Source organism: Battus philenor, unplaced genomic scaffold, assembly GCF_028537555.1.
Source record: "Battus philenor isolate CCGP_79_NKW_IND1 unplaced genomic scaffold, ilBatPhil1.0.hap1 SCAF_28, whole genome shotgun sequence".
Taxonomy (NCBI): domain Eukaryota; kingdom Metazoa; phylum Arthropoda; class Insecta; order Lepidoptera; family Papilionidae; genus Battus; species Battus philenor.
The window spans coordinates 1,473,392-1,493,048 of NW_027181691.1; the positions used below are offsets into that span (position 1 = coordinate 1,473,392).

Genomic DNA, 19,657 nt, shown 5'->3' on the forward strand with positions numbered 1-19,657 from the left:
TAGAAATTATCAACACACTATTTTGTTTACTTATAATAATTTTTTTTTTATTTCCTTCCTAATAACTATATTTGATACATTCAATCATGAAACAAAGTCTGGTTATTTGACCCGCTATGGTAGAAATAGATATCTAGTAAGTGTTGGTATAATTAGTGATAAAGATATTTTACGTGATAATTTTTCTTCTCAATTTGATTTTACTATTTTATTTTATTCTATAACATTAAATTGTTTTATCTACTTACTTACTTAATTTATCTGTGCACAACATAAAATTTATAATAGTATTTAAATAAATAAATAAACATATGAAAATTTAAAGATTTTATATAAAATTCAATCTTAACGCATATATGATGTAAAACTGAAACATCGCCGACGGCAATGTAAGGGAACACGAGGAGTAAACGGTGTGATAGAGTGCCGAAATAACCCAAGGCGTTCGGATACACTCTCCGAAGGCAACACAGAAAACCAAAGTACGAAGTAATGTTTTAAGTGTTTGATCAACTAAACCTTGTTATCTTGTGTAAGTGACGTTAATATAATGAAAACATATTTGTTATTATTACAATTTATTTATAAACTCCACCAGCAACACTTATAAATAATATTGTAGTTAAACAAAAAATATAACATGCTAGATCCAATACCTTATAGGTGTAAAAGTTAATAAGGATAAATGTATAAGATTTAATAGCAAAATTTAATTTATAGCAACGCTACAAGCCAATAACTTCTAGCAGTAGAACATCTGTAATGTCAAACAGTGAACAATAATTTTAATACTGATTATTTTATAGGATTAATTTACAATTGATGAGCGGTATCGTCCTGTGATTATACATAAAGGATATGTAGACATAAATATATATAAATTAAACAAAAATAATGATTTTACAAATAATTATTAATGTAATAATAATATAGTAAGAAAGAGCATTTTTTCAATTTTTTTTTTAGAATCCTGTTTGAAAATTTACAAATTGATTAATGTTTCTTACATGTTCAAGCAGACTTAGTAATGCTAGTATTTTTCTTTTCGTTCCCTATATTATATATATATATATATATATATATATATATATATATATATATATATATATATATATATATATATATATATATTTATATATATATGGGGAACATATATATATATAGGGATATATATATAGCATATAAGAGCCCATTTTTTAGCTATATCGGCACTTTTTGTGCAATATTTTTGTCGCTTAATTTTCATTATCATTCTCTCTCTTTATGTCTATTACAATTTCTTCCATTCTATCCTCTTTGAAACATTACATTTACCAATTATCGCCTCTCTTTTTTCGGCTACTATCTTTGGTTTTACAATGTTTTAAACGTTTTACGTTTTTAAGTTAACATTTTTATTAATATCTCTATTTATCTCTATTTCAGGTTAACTTTTTGGATAAGCATTTACTTTACCTTCATGCTTTCGACCTTTAGTTTTACTTTCATTTACAATTTTGTGTAAAAATTTTATATTAGTAAGACGATGGTTCCGCTTTCTGTCTTTTCCTCTTCACATTCCCATCTTTTTCTTGCAAATACGGGACAGATTCACGAGGGATCTGACCTTCTGCTACTCTTAGAACATCTAGAAGATAAAATCCTGTCGCAATTCATTAAAAATATGTTAAATTAACATATTTCATATTTATCGTATATATACATTTTGCAAAATCATACGTTATTTCGCTAAATTTACATAGAGCTGTGTGTCGAGCGGTAGCTGAAAATCGTGAGTCTTTTTATTTTTCCATCTATTACTACATTATTATTTTTTTCTAATTAAATTTAAACTTTAAACTTTAAAACTTGTACTTATACCATCTAAATATTAATAATATTTAGGTTGTTACACAAATGAGTCTACCTATTTCCGATTAAGTTATTTAATTATCGGATATCTTAGTACCGGCTCGATCAGGCGACGGATCGTCGATCTCTAAAGGACAAGGCTAATGCGTCTGATGATGAACGATATATAGTTCTAAGTTGTATCTAGATTAGAACATTTTGTAGACTAGTTCAACTCATCTAACTTATTGAAGCTAAAATTGCAAAGATTATCGTACTCACATTTTTGCTATTTTATTTTGGTAGGCGCCTATCAATAACTTAAGACAGGCTATATAAAAAGCCTCAAGGTTACGCAAAGAGTTGAGGTTTTAAAACGCCAGCCCTCGTGTTAGTGCGCGACGCAGTACCACATGTACCGACTCCTGCCGATTCTCTTCTAGCTCCAATTCCAGCTAAAATGTCTTCGAAGGAAATGATCACAACTTCTTTCGAAAACCCAATTGATATTAATTAGTCAATACGCGACATGCGTCGCATCTGACATAGATTTTTATTTTCAATTTATTAGCATACGGAATTCGGATCCGCGGCCCTGAGTCCGAAGAAGCTGTAAAAGCCAAAACGGCTAGCAGTTTACCAATCGAATATAGTCAAAGAGTAATGAAAAGGAATACGCTTAGAGTTTCGCTGTGAAATCCAACCAGAAATGAAGAGAAATGCAAAGGATCAAGGCGGGCGGTGCACTTTATTGCACGACTACCACTGCATGTGCGGAAGTGGCTAAATATTGGTCCTTTACTTATTTAAGATTGTATCCCGGAAATAGAACCCGATAGTAATGTACCATAGAATAAATAACAGCAAATGAGCCATACATTCACACCTTTTAAGGTTTTGCATCTATTTTGTATCAATCCTGTATATAGATAAATGAAGGTATAATTCAGTATTATTATGTCGAAAATTATTTATATGTACATTCACAAAGTAATACAGTATCGGACGATAAATATTGCACATCGGCCTTTGGAAAGAGACAAACGGCTAATTTTGGCTTTTCGTAGAGCGTCATCTCTGTCGTGTGAATGATAAAACGTTACATAGGTAGTGTGGGACAGAAATAATGCTTTACGAATTCGAAGTTAGCCGTTTGTCTCTTTCCAAAGGTCGATGTGCAATATTTATGGCCGGGCACTTTATATTATGTAAGTCAAACTTTTTTTATTTATGTTTAAAAAACAATGAGCAGACAAAAGTTTGTCTTGAAATTGTTTCGAAATTCCTTTTAGCTTTGGATATTTGCTATTCAGGAGCAAAGTAGTTGTATGGTTATGACGTATTTCCATCGGGTACGCGTGTTACCGAATATATTGACGGAGAAAGCCGAAGTATGCCGACAAACGGCGAGATACGACGGAGAAATCTACCCAAGGACATTCGTCCAGTGACACACCGGGTGTTAACATATTTTATTACACAAATACTAACGAGATGTGAAATTTTAAAATTTCTTTTGTAAATTTAATCTCTTACTGTGTATTGTATAATTAACAATACAAGATAGTCAGATAAAACTAAAAATTGTTCTCCATTTCATGCTGAACAAGGTTGCCTGTTCACCTTAAAGGTGATCACCTTATGCTATGTTTGTCCCTGCCCCGGCCTGTTGTCTCCACTCCTTAACACTAAAATCCCAGCAGTCATCTGTTCTATGTGTATGTGTGTGTGTGTGTGTTTGCACAATCTATACTGTCATTATGAGATTTTTCATAGTTTCGGATATTTCTTATTGTTGTACAAACCAAGCCATGAGGAGTAGTACAAGTAAAACAGGAAATGCCTACTGTAAACTATCGTCTTTCTAACACCCTGCTCCGCTTGTCGCTGTAGACTCCATCTGGTGGCAGGAATCCCAATTGGTCATGGTCTTTTTTAACAAATATATATCTACATTAGGTGTTACGTACAGTCCTATGTGCAGAGCATGCAAGAAGACGAGACTAGACGTACTATTTTAGTTAGAAACTTTGGGAACAGTATAATAAACAAATTAAGAATAGGTTGGAAAAGGTATACCCTATTTACAATACTCAATATATCTTCATCATCAACATAATCTACAGTCTAATACTGGACAAAGGCCTTCTCCCATAGATATCTATGGTTTACATCGAATGTCTTGCTACGACTTCCTCAACTACGCATACCAATCAGTGATTCTTTAGGTACTGTGTGGATTGCTACAGCCAATTCAACCAATCTGCTGGGCTATATTTATTAATTTCATTTCTTTACAGATCTCACTATTTCTGAATCGATTTCGTTGAAAATCTAAGATAGCTCTCAATATTTACTCTTTATTTTTTTTTAAATAATTTAAGAGCATAGTGTGCCAACAACTTTATCGTTTTTATTTATCTGCTTCATTTTATTCGCGTCGATTGGTATTTATTTGACGCGTCTCTATCTCAGACTTCGAGAAGTGACGCTCTGGCTGCCAGTGCTTCAGATAAAATACCGAGCTTTACCACCTAGCAAAGTCATTTGACTCCATCGCTGGAAAATATTGTCATCGCTAAAAACTTTCAACGCTAACTCCATACGACGGATATATATTTATTAAAACAGATAAGTTATTGATTTACGTATTTATTTAGGTTAATATTTATATCTCATATACAAAAGGCTATGATGTCATTAATGTATGTATCTTTTAGGGAGACTGGGAAGTATTGTCGTTTCTGTCGACATGTTTTACAGAAAACCTGATTGATTTTTACCTTTTTGGTATTGAAAATTTGTGTACTAGATGGTAAAAGGTTATTAATAACGCAGGTGAATATATTGTTGATTAGAAAAAAAAACTTACTGAAATATAGTCTTATAAATTTAACTTTAAAAAGTGACATTACTTTCCGGTCCTCCTAACATACACATTTATATATATATATGTATGTATATATGTATACATATATATATATATGCATGTATATATGTATACATATATATATATATATGTATATGTGTCATGATGTTCACTAAGTTACTATATTCTCTTTTTAAACTATTTCTGGTTGTCTGTCTGTTCCGGTTGATATCTGAAATGGCTAAACCGATTTTAACGGAACCTATACTGGCAGGTAGCTGATGTAATAAAGTGTAACTTGGGTTACTTTTATTTAAGAAAAATTCTTTACAAGAAAAAAAGAACTAAATAGACTTTTATCTGATAAATGTCACGAAGATGGAGTCCTGGGCAGTAATAAAATTGTTGTTTAGTTTTTTTCTTACGTAGTTTTCTCTTTTTTCTTTTCTTCTTAATTTTTCTTAATTCTTCCGTATTTTTCATTCTTTTTTACAAACTGTATTTATTGCTATTCCTTGTTATAAATAAAAGAAATGTCATAAATTGATATCTTAACAATATCCTTTAGTATGACCACTGGTCATTTACCATTTCAGGCCGCTACTGGCAATTATTGTCACTTTGTGTATCCTGAAGGCATAAGTTCAAGTGATAAATAAATTGTATTTCTCTCTCTTACAAAATTATCTTTTTTTCCATCTTTCTATATTTTTTATAGTTAATTGTTAACTTTATTGTTAACCGTCAGCCCCGACCACGCGAATCAACAGCGCTGGATTGTTATTTTTGGTGGTAGACTCGAGTTGACAAGGAGTACTTAGTACTTTTATTTTACCAAAATGCTTAAACGAAGAAAAACTATTTTTTTTTAACGCAGATGAAATCGCGGCCACAGCTAGTAATTCTGTCGGTATTGTAATTCTGTTCAATAAAATGATTCTATTATAACTACATAGGGAAAGGTGTGTGTATTAAACGACTTTCGGTTAAAATAATGATAATGTTAAATTACAAGTTGAAATTAATGACGTATACAATAAACGAAAAATTATTTGTAAATAATATGTATTTGTAAATTAGATCCATTTCGTATCGCTCTATAACACTTGCATATCTCTTGACGACATAATATAGGAGCAATGTATGTCACACATATTATTTTTACGCTTAGAAAAAACAGTGCATTTATATATTTTTTTCACAGCATTGTATTGTTTGACCAAACCGTTGCAGTTGTTTCATAATATCCGTTGTTTAGAATGGATTGTTTTTTTTTCTTTTTTTTAATTATCTTTACTAACGTAGATACTGTCACACTTTATAATTACAGTCATTTGTGAGATAGTGGAATGTTTCTGTTGGAATATTTGACGTATTTTAAATTTTGGAATAATCAATTTTGATATTTGTGAAAAAATATATGCTTTGAACTACTGAATATACCCACTATGTTGACTTTGTACAGCTAGAATTTATTCGTCAATCGAATTTCAAATTGAGCGATAACTTTATACATGGTGATCGGAAATAGCTGTAAAAGTTTTTTGCTAACAAATAAGCTATACATTCACACCTTTAATTATTATATAACAAATCAGCCTGTATACGTCCAACACGAAAGGTGGTGATGAAATGTATATTTCTATAAATGTATTTATTTATTTATTTATTTAACAGTTTATTGTACACAATAAAAACACTAAAGTAACAATACAAATATAACTGACACAACAGGCACTACTTATTTCTAACCAGAAATTTCTTCCAGTAGGCCTACGGAAGGAGATTCATAAAAAGTAAGGCAGACACAACGTGCACAATAATTAAATTGAAATATTTACAATAGATACGACTTTTGACCATAATTACATACTTAACATGAACATAAATGTATACTTACATATTATATACTTACATAAATAAGCATATGTACATACATTTGGACGTATGTATATATCTATATATGTATTTACGCATGTTTGTATGTACATATATTACGTACGTACGTATTTACGAACATATTTATGTTTGTACATATGTATAGGATGACAGGTGGCAAAATTTGTGTTTTAAATTAAAATTTAGAAAAAGTTATTATATTTAAACATTGATTTCTGAAAAAATTAAAAAGAAGAATTGTGCGAATTTTATTTTTCGTTTAAATTATGCTGTTTAAATGCAGACCATCACGTAACAATCTTGCAATCTGGTCTTGATTTTTGGTACCACTTGAGATGGTCAAGGATTCGTTTTAAGGGCTTTACACTTCAGATACCCTTCCCCCCCCCCATTAAAAAAGCCAGGGGGGTACAATCCGGTGATCACAACTACTTAACAATTATAAAGGAGAACTCACAAAGAAACGCCATTAAAATCCAAATTCCGCCACCGGACACATTTTATGTATACATCTTTGTATCTATTTGTATATGTTTGTATGTATGTACTATATGAAAGAGTATTAGTCTTACTTTCGTTACGCAAGCCTCCCAAAGTGCACACATATGCATTATATTTTTTTAAGGCATTGTCGAAGTGATATTTAATTTTTATGCTTGTCTTTATTTCAAATGCTAACTATTTAATGGAATCAGGCGTTACCTTGCGGAAGTCCATCCTAAGTAAGAAAAGGACCAATATTTAGCCACTTCCGCACATGCAGTGGTAGTCGTGCAACAAAGTGCACCGCCCGCCAGCTCGCTGATAAATGCGTATGCGACAAACAATGCGAATCACACAACCGCCACCGCCAAATCACTCAACACTTGTTTCACCCCTCCACGGGGCATCTTCAGGAGCTATGTTACACCGATTAGTGCCAAACACAGTCTCTTTGTGCACCACTGCATGTGCGGAAGTGGCTAAATATTAGTCCTTTTCTTACTCAAATGCTAACATTATATCGCTATTTTATATATATATTTTTATACACAGACGTTTTTATTTACGACATATCCCGACTTATTTGATTCTGACAGAGATTATTGACCTATTCTATTGTAATTATAAAAACCTTTATTGATTAAAATTATTGAAGAGAAATAAATAAGTAAATAAATAAAGGTTTCCTATGATTCTTTATAAAAATAAACTTGTTTCAACCTGATAAATATTCGACTTGAATTATATGGATAAAGTAAAGCCTTACTTGTCAAATCGTAGGCAACTTTTTCATTTATAACGTTACATAAATCACACGAAATATCTATTTTAACTTTATACACTTATTATACATCCAGTTATTACGTGATATACAGGGTGTTATATTTCCTATATCACTTGCCAACTTGCCAAGGGCTGTAAATGTTATTTACAGTTACATGTTTGTTCTTAGTTGGCAACACCCGGAACGAATACGGTTGCCCAACTACCCTTTGTCCTTGAGAGTATCATACAACGTTTTGCACTCGACTGTACATACAGTTTACACTACGTGGCAATTAAATTGGAGCAAACTGAAATTTAGTTGGTTTAATAGCACGTTTATATTTTCTTTCAGTATCAAACACAAAAGGAAAGACAATTTTTTGGTTTTTATTTTATTATGATACAGCATACAAAAATACATACAACCCTTAATTTTCACCCCTTTACGATTAACCCTTATTTTTTATTTGTTAATAATTTTTTTGCAAAACAACATTTGCGGGATTAGCTAGTATGTATACATAGGAGGATATACCATAATCGCCACACTTGGCAGGCGAGTTGGCGATTGCAGTGTATGGTATTATAGTATGCAAGGGACCCAGCTGTCCATCTTCTGGAAACTTATTTGTGAGCATTGGCAATCTTATATAATTAATGCACAAAGTGTGAATTATACAAGATATGTATATCAAGAATCGAAGCCGCGATCTACGATCTCTTGTCTCACTCCTTTACCACTGGGCTACCTTTCTCATTTACAGAAACTATCTCTGTCCCACACTACCCATGTGACGTTTTGTCAGTCGTTGTATTTCGTGCGACAGAGATAACGCTCTACGAAGCCGAAATTAGCCATCTTCAGGAAACTTTTTTGAGAGCAGTGACAATTCTTTGTAATTATTCACCTAGTTGGAGGCTTACAGGCGCCGCTTCCACCGGGTCGTGGTCGCCACTTTGAAACTTACAATCCCAACGGCCTTCGGTTGCACGTGCCACTTGCCCCGCCACCACTGTCCACTGTCACTTCAGACAGAATATTATATTTATTATTTATTAAGCTTTAATATTTAATAATATATACAATTAAATAAAACCACATGTATTCGGCTCGTCGAATTGTTATTGAAAATCGACGTCGCATTTTTATAGCGACGCTTCAGTTGATATGATATAATAATGGCGGTGAAGTTCCATTTTTATTATCCGGGATATATTTGCGATATATCCCCGATGCAATAACGGATATATTTGTACTAACACTGTAATGTATTTACGAGTATTTATTTTGGTAGTTTATGTTCCTATTTTAAATTGATTTTATATTTATATAAAACCTTTTTTGGAACGATAGCTTTTACATTATTTCTTTTTAGGAATAAACTAAACAACTATAATGTTTTATTTGTATCAAATAAACATGAAAAGTACAATGGGCAATCATATAACTCGATCACAGGGTAGGTATCATCCATCTATGAGAGATTCTATCATCATCACCTTTTCAATCGAAGGACATCCACTACTGGGTAGGTGGGACTAGGTCTTCCTCATAGGTTTCTGATACCAAAATACCTATTGGAAGCGACCAGCATCTACCACGGAGTTTGCCAACCATTTATGTTCCATGTTCCATCTTTTTTGCCTTTCTAAAATTCTTATGCTCCTCCCTATTAAACACGCAATTGTTATATATATACTCGTGTCGACTCCACTTTCGAATTGCCTGCCTTAACATTCAAATAGCCTCCCTGTGCCTAATGCCTGTGGGGCATTAATCCCACGCTGGGAAACACTCATCTAGCATCTATTAATGTTCCTAATAAAGATGAGCATCTTGTTGTGATATGCTACATTGTGCTTGGCTGTTCAATTTAGGGCTTCAGTCGTGTCGATACCTATGGGGTGATATACCGAAACTGCCAAGTTTTTTTTTAAAAAAAATGCCTGGTTTTGGAGGCCACACGTTCCCCACTATATTTTAAGGCGGTATATAACAAATATCAGGTTATAAAGTATTTTATATATTTACATATATTTCCTCTTACATACTTCATGCTTTTTTAATCTCCCTTCAGTCATCCGTCATAAATTCTATCATTCTTTTATTTTTATTATGTATATATTTCTTATATAAATCTTTCATTATTTATCTCTAATCTAAGTACCTATATTATTAGTATAATTACTATTTTTTTTGTTACCGTCAAGTTTGGCAGGCGGGGAGGCGATCGCAGTTTGGTATTTTTTTTATCTTTTATCGCTGCCCAAGCGCTACAGACCGTTAAATGCCTTGAGATTTAGGACAATGTGCCGGGCCAACTCATCAAAAGATTCTGCTGTAGATTTTTTCTTTAGAAGGTCCGGTAAGCTGAACGGAGGTATATTAAGGTTTTCACTTAAGGTCACGTGGTTACGTCTTTTGGATGCGAATCGGGAGCAGTGTCTGAGCAAGTGATCAAAATCTGTATTGTGGAGTCGTCACATGGGCAAGTCTCATTATCGATTGTTTTAAAACGGTGCAGGTACTGCTTGCAGTACCCGTGCCCGCTTAGTAGTCGTGTGAGATGGAAAGATGTCTTGATGAGTTTTCGCAGTTTGTTTATGTCAGTGAGACGTAGTTTGGTATTATGATACGCAGAGGGCGCTGCAGCGCATTCTATTGAAACTTGTTTACGAATAGTGGCAACCCTATATAATTAATGCACAAAGTGTGAATTATATATAATCGTATCCCGGGATTCGAACCTTATATCAAGTCTCAAACGCCTAGTAGTCATATATATTGTACATGTGTATGTTTAAATAAATTATTATTTCTTATTTCAAGTTACTAGCAAGATATTTATTCTATATTTATTAATATTTTAATCGATTATAAATCTTGGTAAAGACTCGATTTATTAATTAATAAATATGTTGTGAAAGTGGCAACCCTATATAAATAAAACACAGTGTGAATTATATATAATCGTATCCCGGGATTTGACCCTTATATCAAGTCTCAAAGGCCTAGTAGTCATATACATATGTATATGTGTATGTTTTAATATATTATTATTTTTATTTCAAATTACTAGCAAGATATTTATTCTATATTTATAATTATTTTAATTGATTATAAATCTTGGCGAAGAATCGATATAATAATTAATTAAATATATATTGAAAGTGACTCTTAAAATGGAATAGATAGTAAGAAAAAGGACCAATATTTTGCCACTTCCGCACATGCAGTGGTAGTCGTATAACGTCGTGTACACAGAGACAGTGTTTTGAACCAATCGGTGTAACATAACTCCTGAAGATGCCCTGTTAAGGGGTGAAACGTGTTGAGTAATTTGGCGGTGGCGGTTGTGTGATTCGCATTGTTTGCCGTATAGCATTTATCAGCGGGCTGGCGGGCGGTGCACTTTATTGCACGACTACCACTGCATGTGCGGAAGTGGCTAAATATCGGTCCTTTTTCTTACTTAGGATGGACTTCCGCGAGGTAACGCCTGATTCCATTAAATATTTAAGAATAGATAGGTAAGTTGGAAAAGGCTATGTTTTTTTTAATCATTCGACTATAGCAATCGTAATTGACTTGTAAATTTAAAAAAAGAATTTGATTTTAAAAAAAGAACATTAATGCGTTTCAATAAAATACGAAGCCGTTATAAAATATATTCCTAGGTTTACCCATTAGGTTTATACGTAACGCATCGAATATTCGAGTAAGAATTGAAATTGCAGCCCGCTGTACAGTATAATATAAAACGTATTAAATACATTGTAGTTTTACTTTGAATACGCGAAAGCACTCGCGACTTAATATCGATTTTATTGCTCTGTTACGAATACATTGCTTTCAGTTAGCGAAGATACATTATATAGCTATTAGTTAATGCAGCAACGATACGTGTCTTTGTTTATAAATAAATTATTATATATATTTATTTTGAGCAGTTGTAGCTTAGCGGTATAGGACAAAGACTTGCAGAAGGTTCGTATCCAGGGATACACTCTTATATAATTCACACTATTCATTAGTTATATCAGAGTTTCTCAAACTATTTTGTGTCGTAGACCCCTTGCCATGTTTTTCCGTGTTGGGTAGACCCCCTGTGCCGTTATGAAGAAAAATATATGTATTTAATAAAAATGGGTAGTGGTTGTTGGCAACAAAAAGGCACACAAAGAAAAATATATATGTATTTAATTATTTAACTAAGGGTAGTGGGTAGAAGGCCTGGTCTATTTTTACATCGCAGCTCGGTACTCCCCTGATGGTGGTGGTAGCCAGCCGGACGATCTCCCAGGACTGGTCAGGCGGCTGCAAGTCGAGAGCAGGGAGCGCCGGTAGGTAGCAGGATGTGATGGTTCCGGTGAAAGTTGATATGAATTTCAACAGTGTAAAACTCGAAGCGTAAAACTTGCAGTCTTAAACTCGCAGTATAAAAGTCGCAGTGTAAACCTTGCAGTCTAAAACTTGCAATGTAAAACTCGAAGCGTAAATCTTGCAGTGTAAAAGTCGCAGCATAAAAGTCGCAGCATAAAACTTGCAGTATAAAAGTCGTAGTATAAAACTTGCACCTGTGAATAAATGTCACAGTTATAATATACATATATAAGTATATGTACAATTTGCTCCGCTGACAGTAAACCCGGAGATGGCTTGCGATGAAGGAAGGGCAGAAACCGAAAGCAGTTGATGTGATTGTTTACTGTCAGAACGGAGTTACAAAATGTAAAGCATGTAAAACAAAAATAGAAGAGATAAATAAATAAACAAATTGAAAGTAATAATGAATACATAATGATGGAACTATGGACACAGACAAAATGTTGAGCTCTAACTTATAGATAAATGCTACTTAATAATGATGTCTTTATAATATATGTTTAACACTTACCCCTTTGGGGTGCGAGGCGAAGTAAAGGTTGTGGCGTGAACTAAATGATGCCCAGAGAATGAATAGGACCAAGGCGTGAATTTATAACGTAAATTCTAATTGGCCCCGGCGCGTGTGAAGACACATAGCTGGTGAACGCAACCGACACAAAGAGTGTGCGTCGGTGCGTGAGACGACACCTAGCTAGTGAACGCGACCGAGGCCTGGATCCTTCTCCCGAGCACTGTTGTAAACTCTGTGTGCTGGTGCGCGGGCGCATTGGAATTTTTGTTATAAAAACAAAGATCCGTTAAACCAATAGCATGCTCCCACGACCCCACGCCACTTGAGACGTACCGTTACCCGCTAAGGGTTGAACAATTTTTTGCTGTATTGCGATTTATGAGACCTTTCTCGCGTTTATATTTTTTTGGTTAAAATTTTAACTAAGATTTATGGGACGTTAACTTGCAACGTTACACCCCTACTCACCCGATATTGATTTCCTGTAAATTTCTAACTGTAGTGAAGTCTAGTGTTAAAAACTTAAAGTAAAAACACATGTTAATTTATACATTTATTAATTAAATTTATATTAAAACTACTCAAAATAAAATTTTGTATCTGTTATGTAAAATACACGTAACATTAAATAAACTATAAATAAAATAACATTAGCAATAAGTCAATATTTTTAGTCAGAAGGATAAACCTGATGCTTAAATAATAAATTATCAACATTTCAATCAATCACGTCAATTCAATCTGTTTTGATATTATAAGATAGTATGATGTAAGTAAATAGGTGCTATCAGTGTATGTGTTGAGATCCACTATCGTGGACCCCCATTTTCATTTCATGGACCCCCAAATTTTTTTTCGCTGTCGTAGACCCTTGCAGGTTGTCATAGACCCCTAGGGGTCGATGTAGACCATTTTGGGAATCACTGAGTTATATTGTATTGCCACTGCCACAAACCAGTTTTCAAAGGATGGGCAGCAGCGTTCTCTGTATACCATAATACTACACTGCGATCGCCAACTCATCTGCCAAGCGTGGCGATTATCTTCCTATAGATATGCTACGCCTATGCCATGCAGTAGACGTCTATGGGTAATAAATATTTTTAAACCAGTTGTTTATCAATACTAACTTAATTTGTTTCTCTATATATATATATATATATATATATATATATATATATATATATATATATATATATATATATTTAGGTCTCTTTGACCTTCTCCTTTGAGTGCTCAAAAACACGTCACAACCCCCAAAGAATCCGCCCATAGTGTTGTTGATTGCCTTTTTGATCTCTTTCACTCTACTTTTGTTAAACCAGCTTCTGATTGACTCCGATATTCAATAAACTGGCAGTGAAACTTTTGGACTATTTCGGAAGTTTCTTTTTAGCAAAAAAAAACCCCTATCTACCATGTAAAAATTTTAAACGGTCTTTTAAAAATTACACAAACAATCTACTATATATTAAATTAATTATATATAAGATTTTATGCTTTTGTATTTCTATATCTATGGTTAGTCCAGCAGGTATTTCGGCACGAAATACAATTTAGTTATCAGTTACGAAATCGACCCGGGTTGATAATAAATCAAGTAAAACAAACGAACTATTAACGCAGGTCATTGAACCGTGAACAGATCGTATTGAGAGAATTAATAATATTACTTATCATATCATAAATAAGGTAGTCCGACCCTTTTCCATTTGCCGAACTGAAATGGATAGTTTCCTCTGTTCGCAGGTATATATGTATATATATATTTGTTACTATGTCCCCATGAGGCAGAGGGCGAACATTTCTGGGGAACCATTTCTGAAGGCCATTTCTATTATATGCTATCACTTAAACACGTCAACCCGCTATACTGTGTCGGCTACATTCGTTCTACGAATCTCCTCATTTCTGCGATCTCGTAAATAAACAGCAAGCATAGACCTCTCCATGGTTTCATTCCCAGCATTAAAATGGTTATATCAGTATCACATGAATATAATAATTCTACTTCAACAACACGACTGTTGATTTATGACGAAAATAGATACTATGGATCTTTTAACATAGACGCCATCTTGCAAGACATCGACCTAGTAATGATATATATATATATATATATATATATATATATATATATATATATATATATATATATATGTATATATATATATAAAAATCTCATTACAGTAGTAGCCATTAGTCTATTCATATGAGATGTTTTTTTTTATCTACCTTCTCATTTTGATTTTTCTTTTTTCTCTTTTTATATTCTATTATATTATCAATCATCATAAATTTATCTTTGTACCTACTAACAGTTAAGTAGTAGACAATTCCTTATATGAAGTGTTAAATAAATAAAATGTAAGTACATGTGTGTTTATAGTAACACCGTTTAATAATTGTCAACAAGAATCAATTATGTTATGAAGCCTTTAGAAATGTCATAGAAGGTTATCTTTATTTGAATTGTTTACCTTAAATATTGGCAGGTTTCTTAGGTTTTTTAACATTATATGCACATAAACCAGATAACTATCGTAGGCGAGTTTTATTCCCGTGATAAAATCTTAAGTAATTTTAAATTTATGCGTTAATATAGGATTGTCTCTTTTTTATGGCCCCCGCTATTGGGTGCCTCTCGTACCCCCTATCTAGTTTGGGACAGGGACTTTATTTACATATAATTCTTTCAGAGTTTTATCTTTATTTGATACTCACTTTCATACTTCTCAATTTCTTTTATTCTTTCCTTTTATTTTTGTTCATTCATTCCTTCTTGCTTTCATCGCCTTCCTTTCCTCATTTTTTTACTTTTAGGTGGCTAGGTACATTTTTATTTTCCAATTTTTTTATTTATAGGATTATCTCTGTTCACAAATAACTTTTCATAGGATTTTTAGCACCTTCTGCTGCGTAACATACAGCGATCGCCAACCCGTCTGCAAAGCGAGGTTTTTATGGTATATCCCCTCATATATATCTTTGAGATAGGCTTACTATATTGCCTTTACTATATTAAAATGTATCTAATATTTTTATATAACACAATGAAGCTATAGTTCAGGAGATAAACTTTCTTATACGTCTAGAGTAAAGACATGGTTATTGAATTTCAATTTGAATTTAGAAGGCTTAATTTCTCGTTAATATCATTGGCGAATATAAAGCTTAACGAATCCGCTGGCTTGGTCACTTGGAGCGAATGGGATCGGATCGGAGCGTGAAGGTAGCGTACCTGGAAAAACCGAGGGGTCGAAGACCAGTGGGTAGACCCAGGTATCGCTGGATCGATCGCGTTGAGGCAGACTTGCGCGAATTGAATGTCAACCAATGGCAGACGATGGCGCAAGATAGAGGAAAGTGGAAGTCTCTCGCTTCGGAGGCCAAGACCCACTTTGGGTCACTGAGCTAGCGGAGTAGTAGTAGTAGTAATTTCTCGTTAAATATATATGTACAAAAATATGTATATGTATATATATAAGATTTAAGTTCTTAAATAAATCTATTTATATCACATAACGATCCGATATCAATCACGCGTCTCTCTCCGCCAATGCGCAGTTATTTCAAAGTAATCCGAAAATAGAACGCATTTCGGATCGTAAATTCAAATGGTTTATCAAGATTTTACACCTGCGTTCAAATTCCATTTCGTAACTGTTTTGAGGGATAACTGTATAATATGTTAAACTTTATTTATTACCTTTAATTTAACTTTAAAATCTCACAGCTAGTGTGAATTATTTATAAAAATTATTGGTTCATTTGTCAGCTAAACGTATAAAAACTTTTACAAATATTTCTCTCAATCACGCTGTATAACGTTATCACTGAAATATGTTGCCTTTAATTTAATTTTGTATAATAATTTCACAGGCATATAGATATAAGGAATATACACATATTGCTTATAATAAAAGTGTATATATAATTGGACATATATAAAAGCTATGAAGGGATGTATATATGCACATCTTATTTTCAATCAACTAATACATTACCCGGCGATAAATGTTGCACATCGACCTTTAGAAAGAGACATTCGGCTATTTTTGGCTTAGCATTGTCTCTGTCCCACACTACCAATGTGACATTTTGTTAGTCGTATTTCGTGAAACAGAGATAACGCTCTATGAAGCCGAAATTAGCCGATTGTCTCTTTCCAAAGATCGATGTGCAATATTTAACGCCGGGTACTATATAAGGTATATTCTAACCTAAAATCAATTGTTTCAGAATTATAAATAGCATAATAGTTATATAACTCAAAAGCGGTTTAAAATTTATGTTAAAATTAATTATTGTTTCTTATCTGTCTCTGCAGCCTCTTTACTAAGATAGCGTATTTCAAATAGAAAAAAATCATTAATGTACTGTATTTCGGAGTGATCACAGATTTATATCATCTTGCTGAAAATGAGCTGTTTCAAAGGCGTAATGAATTACTTTTTTTTGAAACTGCTTTATCTTAAATCAGCTTGAATATAAAAGCCTTATTTAATACACACAATGATAAAGTATCTAAGTCTATGGTTCCATAGATATCTTTGTCAACCAGGCCACGTCCATCTTTCAGGGTATGTTGTAACTTTCATTTATGAAGAATTGGATGTCTCTTTGCAGGCGGTGGACTATTTAAAGAAAAGAACTCCAGCGCGCGCGGCCCTCATGATCGCAGCTGTGTGGCTGATGAGCGCGCTGGTCTGCATACCCCCACTGCTGGGATGGAGAGTTACGAGGCCTCCGGAGCAATTCCCACAGTGCAAGGTAAGATATTTAGTATTATTACACCTACACACTATAGACATATGTGTTTACTACTGTGATAAAATGAAATTTTGATTTAAAACTTCCAGGTATTCGCAAGGCATTTAATTTTTTTTAAAAGCGTCTATTTGTCAGTTTTTTTGGTCTCAAACGCATCTTCTTGATTGGTCGATGACACACTTCGTTGGTTCTTCGAGACTTTTTTTCCAAAAAAAATCGACTCACATCATTCGGCAACTACCGTATTTGCCTGATTTGTCTCCGTTCGACTTCTGGTTATTCAGCAAACTCGACGAACAAAAGTTTGAGGAGATAAAAACCGAACCAAAGAACGTCTTGTAGGCTTTACCTAAAAAGACTATTCCGACTGTTACGCAAACTGGAAAAAGAGTTGATAAAAGTGTTTTATTAGAGTGGGGTTACCTCGAGAAGAAATCGATTTTAAATAAACAATGTACATTTTTAAATATTTTTACAGAAATTATATTTAATGTAAACATATGTGTAATAAAAGTAATAATTATTAGATATAGATTATTATTTTAATATGATCAATAATTGTTAAAAAATTTTGGTAGTAAAATATACCACAAAAATAAAAGAAAACTCATATATACTTACATACAAAGAACCATAAATATTTCTTCAAAGAGCATGTGGCTTGGTAGCTAGTTGGTCTTCCTCCTAAAAATTTAAATTCATAGAAGGATAGGCGTAACGAACATCAGCGGAACCATATAAAAATGTGTAAAATATTTTTTTAATAAGTATTATAATAGACTGGATGTAAACACATCCTTGCTTAGACGTATTATCTCCTATGAAGTATAATGATATTTTTTACGATATATATATATATATATATAGTAGCAATTAGTATATTCAACAGTTAACTTTGTGCCGTTAAAGGAGAAATAATTTCCAAATAATTAAAGAGGTTATGGTTGTTGGCAACAAAAAGGCACAAGAATAAATATATATATATATATATTTAATTAATTAAGGGTAGTGGGCAGAAGGCCTGGTCTAATTTTACATCGCAGCTCGGTACTCCCCTGATGGTGGTGGTAGCCAGCCGCACGATCTCCCAGGACTGGTCAGGCGGCTGCAAGTCGAGAGCAGGGAGCGCCGGTAGTTTACAGGTGTGTCGGTTCCGGTGCAAGGTGATATGAATTCTACCTCAAATAGTAGGTGTAAAACTCAAGTTCAAGTGTAAAACTCGCACCTGTGAATAAATGTCACAGTTATGATATACATATATACGTACAATTTGATCCGCTGACAGTAAACCCGGAGATGGCTTGCGACAAAGGAAGGGCAGAAACCGAAAGCAGTTGATGTGATTGTTTACTGTCAGAACGGAGTTACAAAATGTAAAGCATGTAAAACAAAAATAGAAGAGATGAGGAAATAAACAAATTGTTAGGTATTTATATATATATATATATATATATATAATGATAGTATAACCTTAAAGGTATTGTGTAAAATAGTAGGCTCTTTGGTGTTATTTTTCAACATGTTTTCCAATGCTGCCACCGCACCTTTTCTATCTTGTACTTGTAATGTAAGAAACTTTTGGAGCAACTGTAAGGAGAAAGATATTACGATTCCACACTTGCCATAATTAAAACATATTAACAAAGAAGTGTTCTACTACGTCGACAATGTTTTCGACCTTTTTTTTAGTACAGACAAAGAAATGACAGTGTATCACACTATTGTTAATGTTTTCTTGTTTTGGAGAACAATTGTTTCATATTATCCAATCTAACCAAGGAACAAGAATACCTTTTATACTTTTATTGTAAAGAAAACACTTGTTATGAAGATTGTCTGTTGATTTTATAATCGTAACAACAGATCCAAAATAATTAGTGATTATGTGAAACGCCATTTGAGTCAATGCAGTCGTCTTTCAAAATTATTTCTTAAAACTAACCAAGGAAAATTTTTTTAAGCTTCGGTCAAAATATGAGGAACAAGAACCTCGGACTTTTATCCTAATTGAAGTTTTAAAATTTAACAAGTAATTTTTTTTATTTAAAACAACATTCACAGACATTGGCTGTGCTCTTTTCATATTGGAGGAACGGTAAAGGATAAAAAGCAAGGAATGAAAGATAAAGAAATGGGT

At 33.1% G+C, this 19,657-nt stretch overlaps 1 protein-coding gene across 1 annotated transcript in view; it reads left to right on the top strand.

Moving 5' to 3' along the window:
* Nucleotides 1-19,657, top strand: part of Octalpha2R (alpha2-adrenergic-like octopamine receptor) — a 363,875-nt gene that overhangs the window by 73,529 nt on the left and 270,689 nt on the right. The window contains exon 2 of the mRNA XM_068769441.1: nucleotides 17,377-17,520. Coding sequence (XP_068625542.1) covers nucleotides 17,377-17,520 — 144 coding nt within the window. The remainder of the gene's footprint in view (nucleotides 1-17,376; nucleotides 17,521-19,657) is intronic.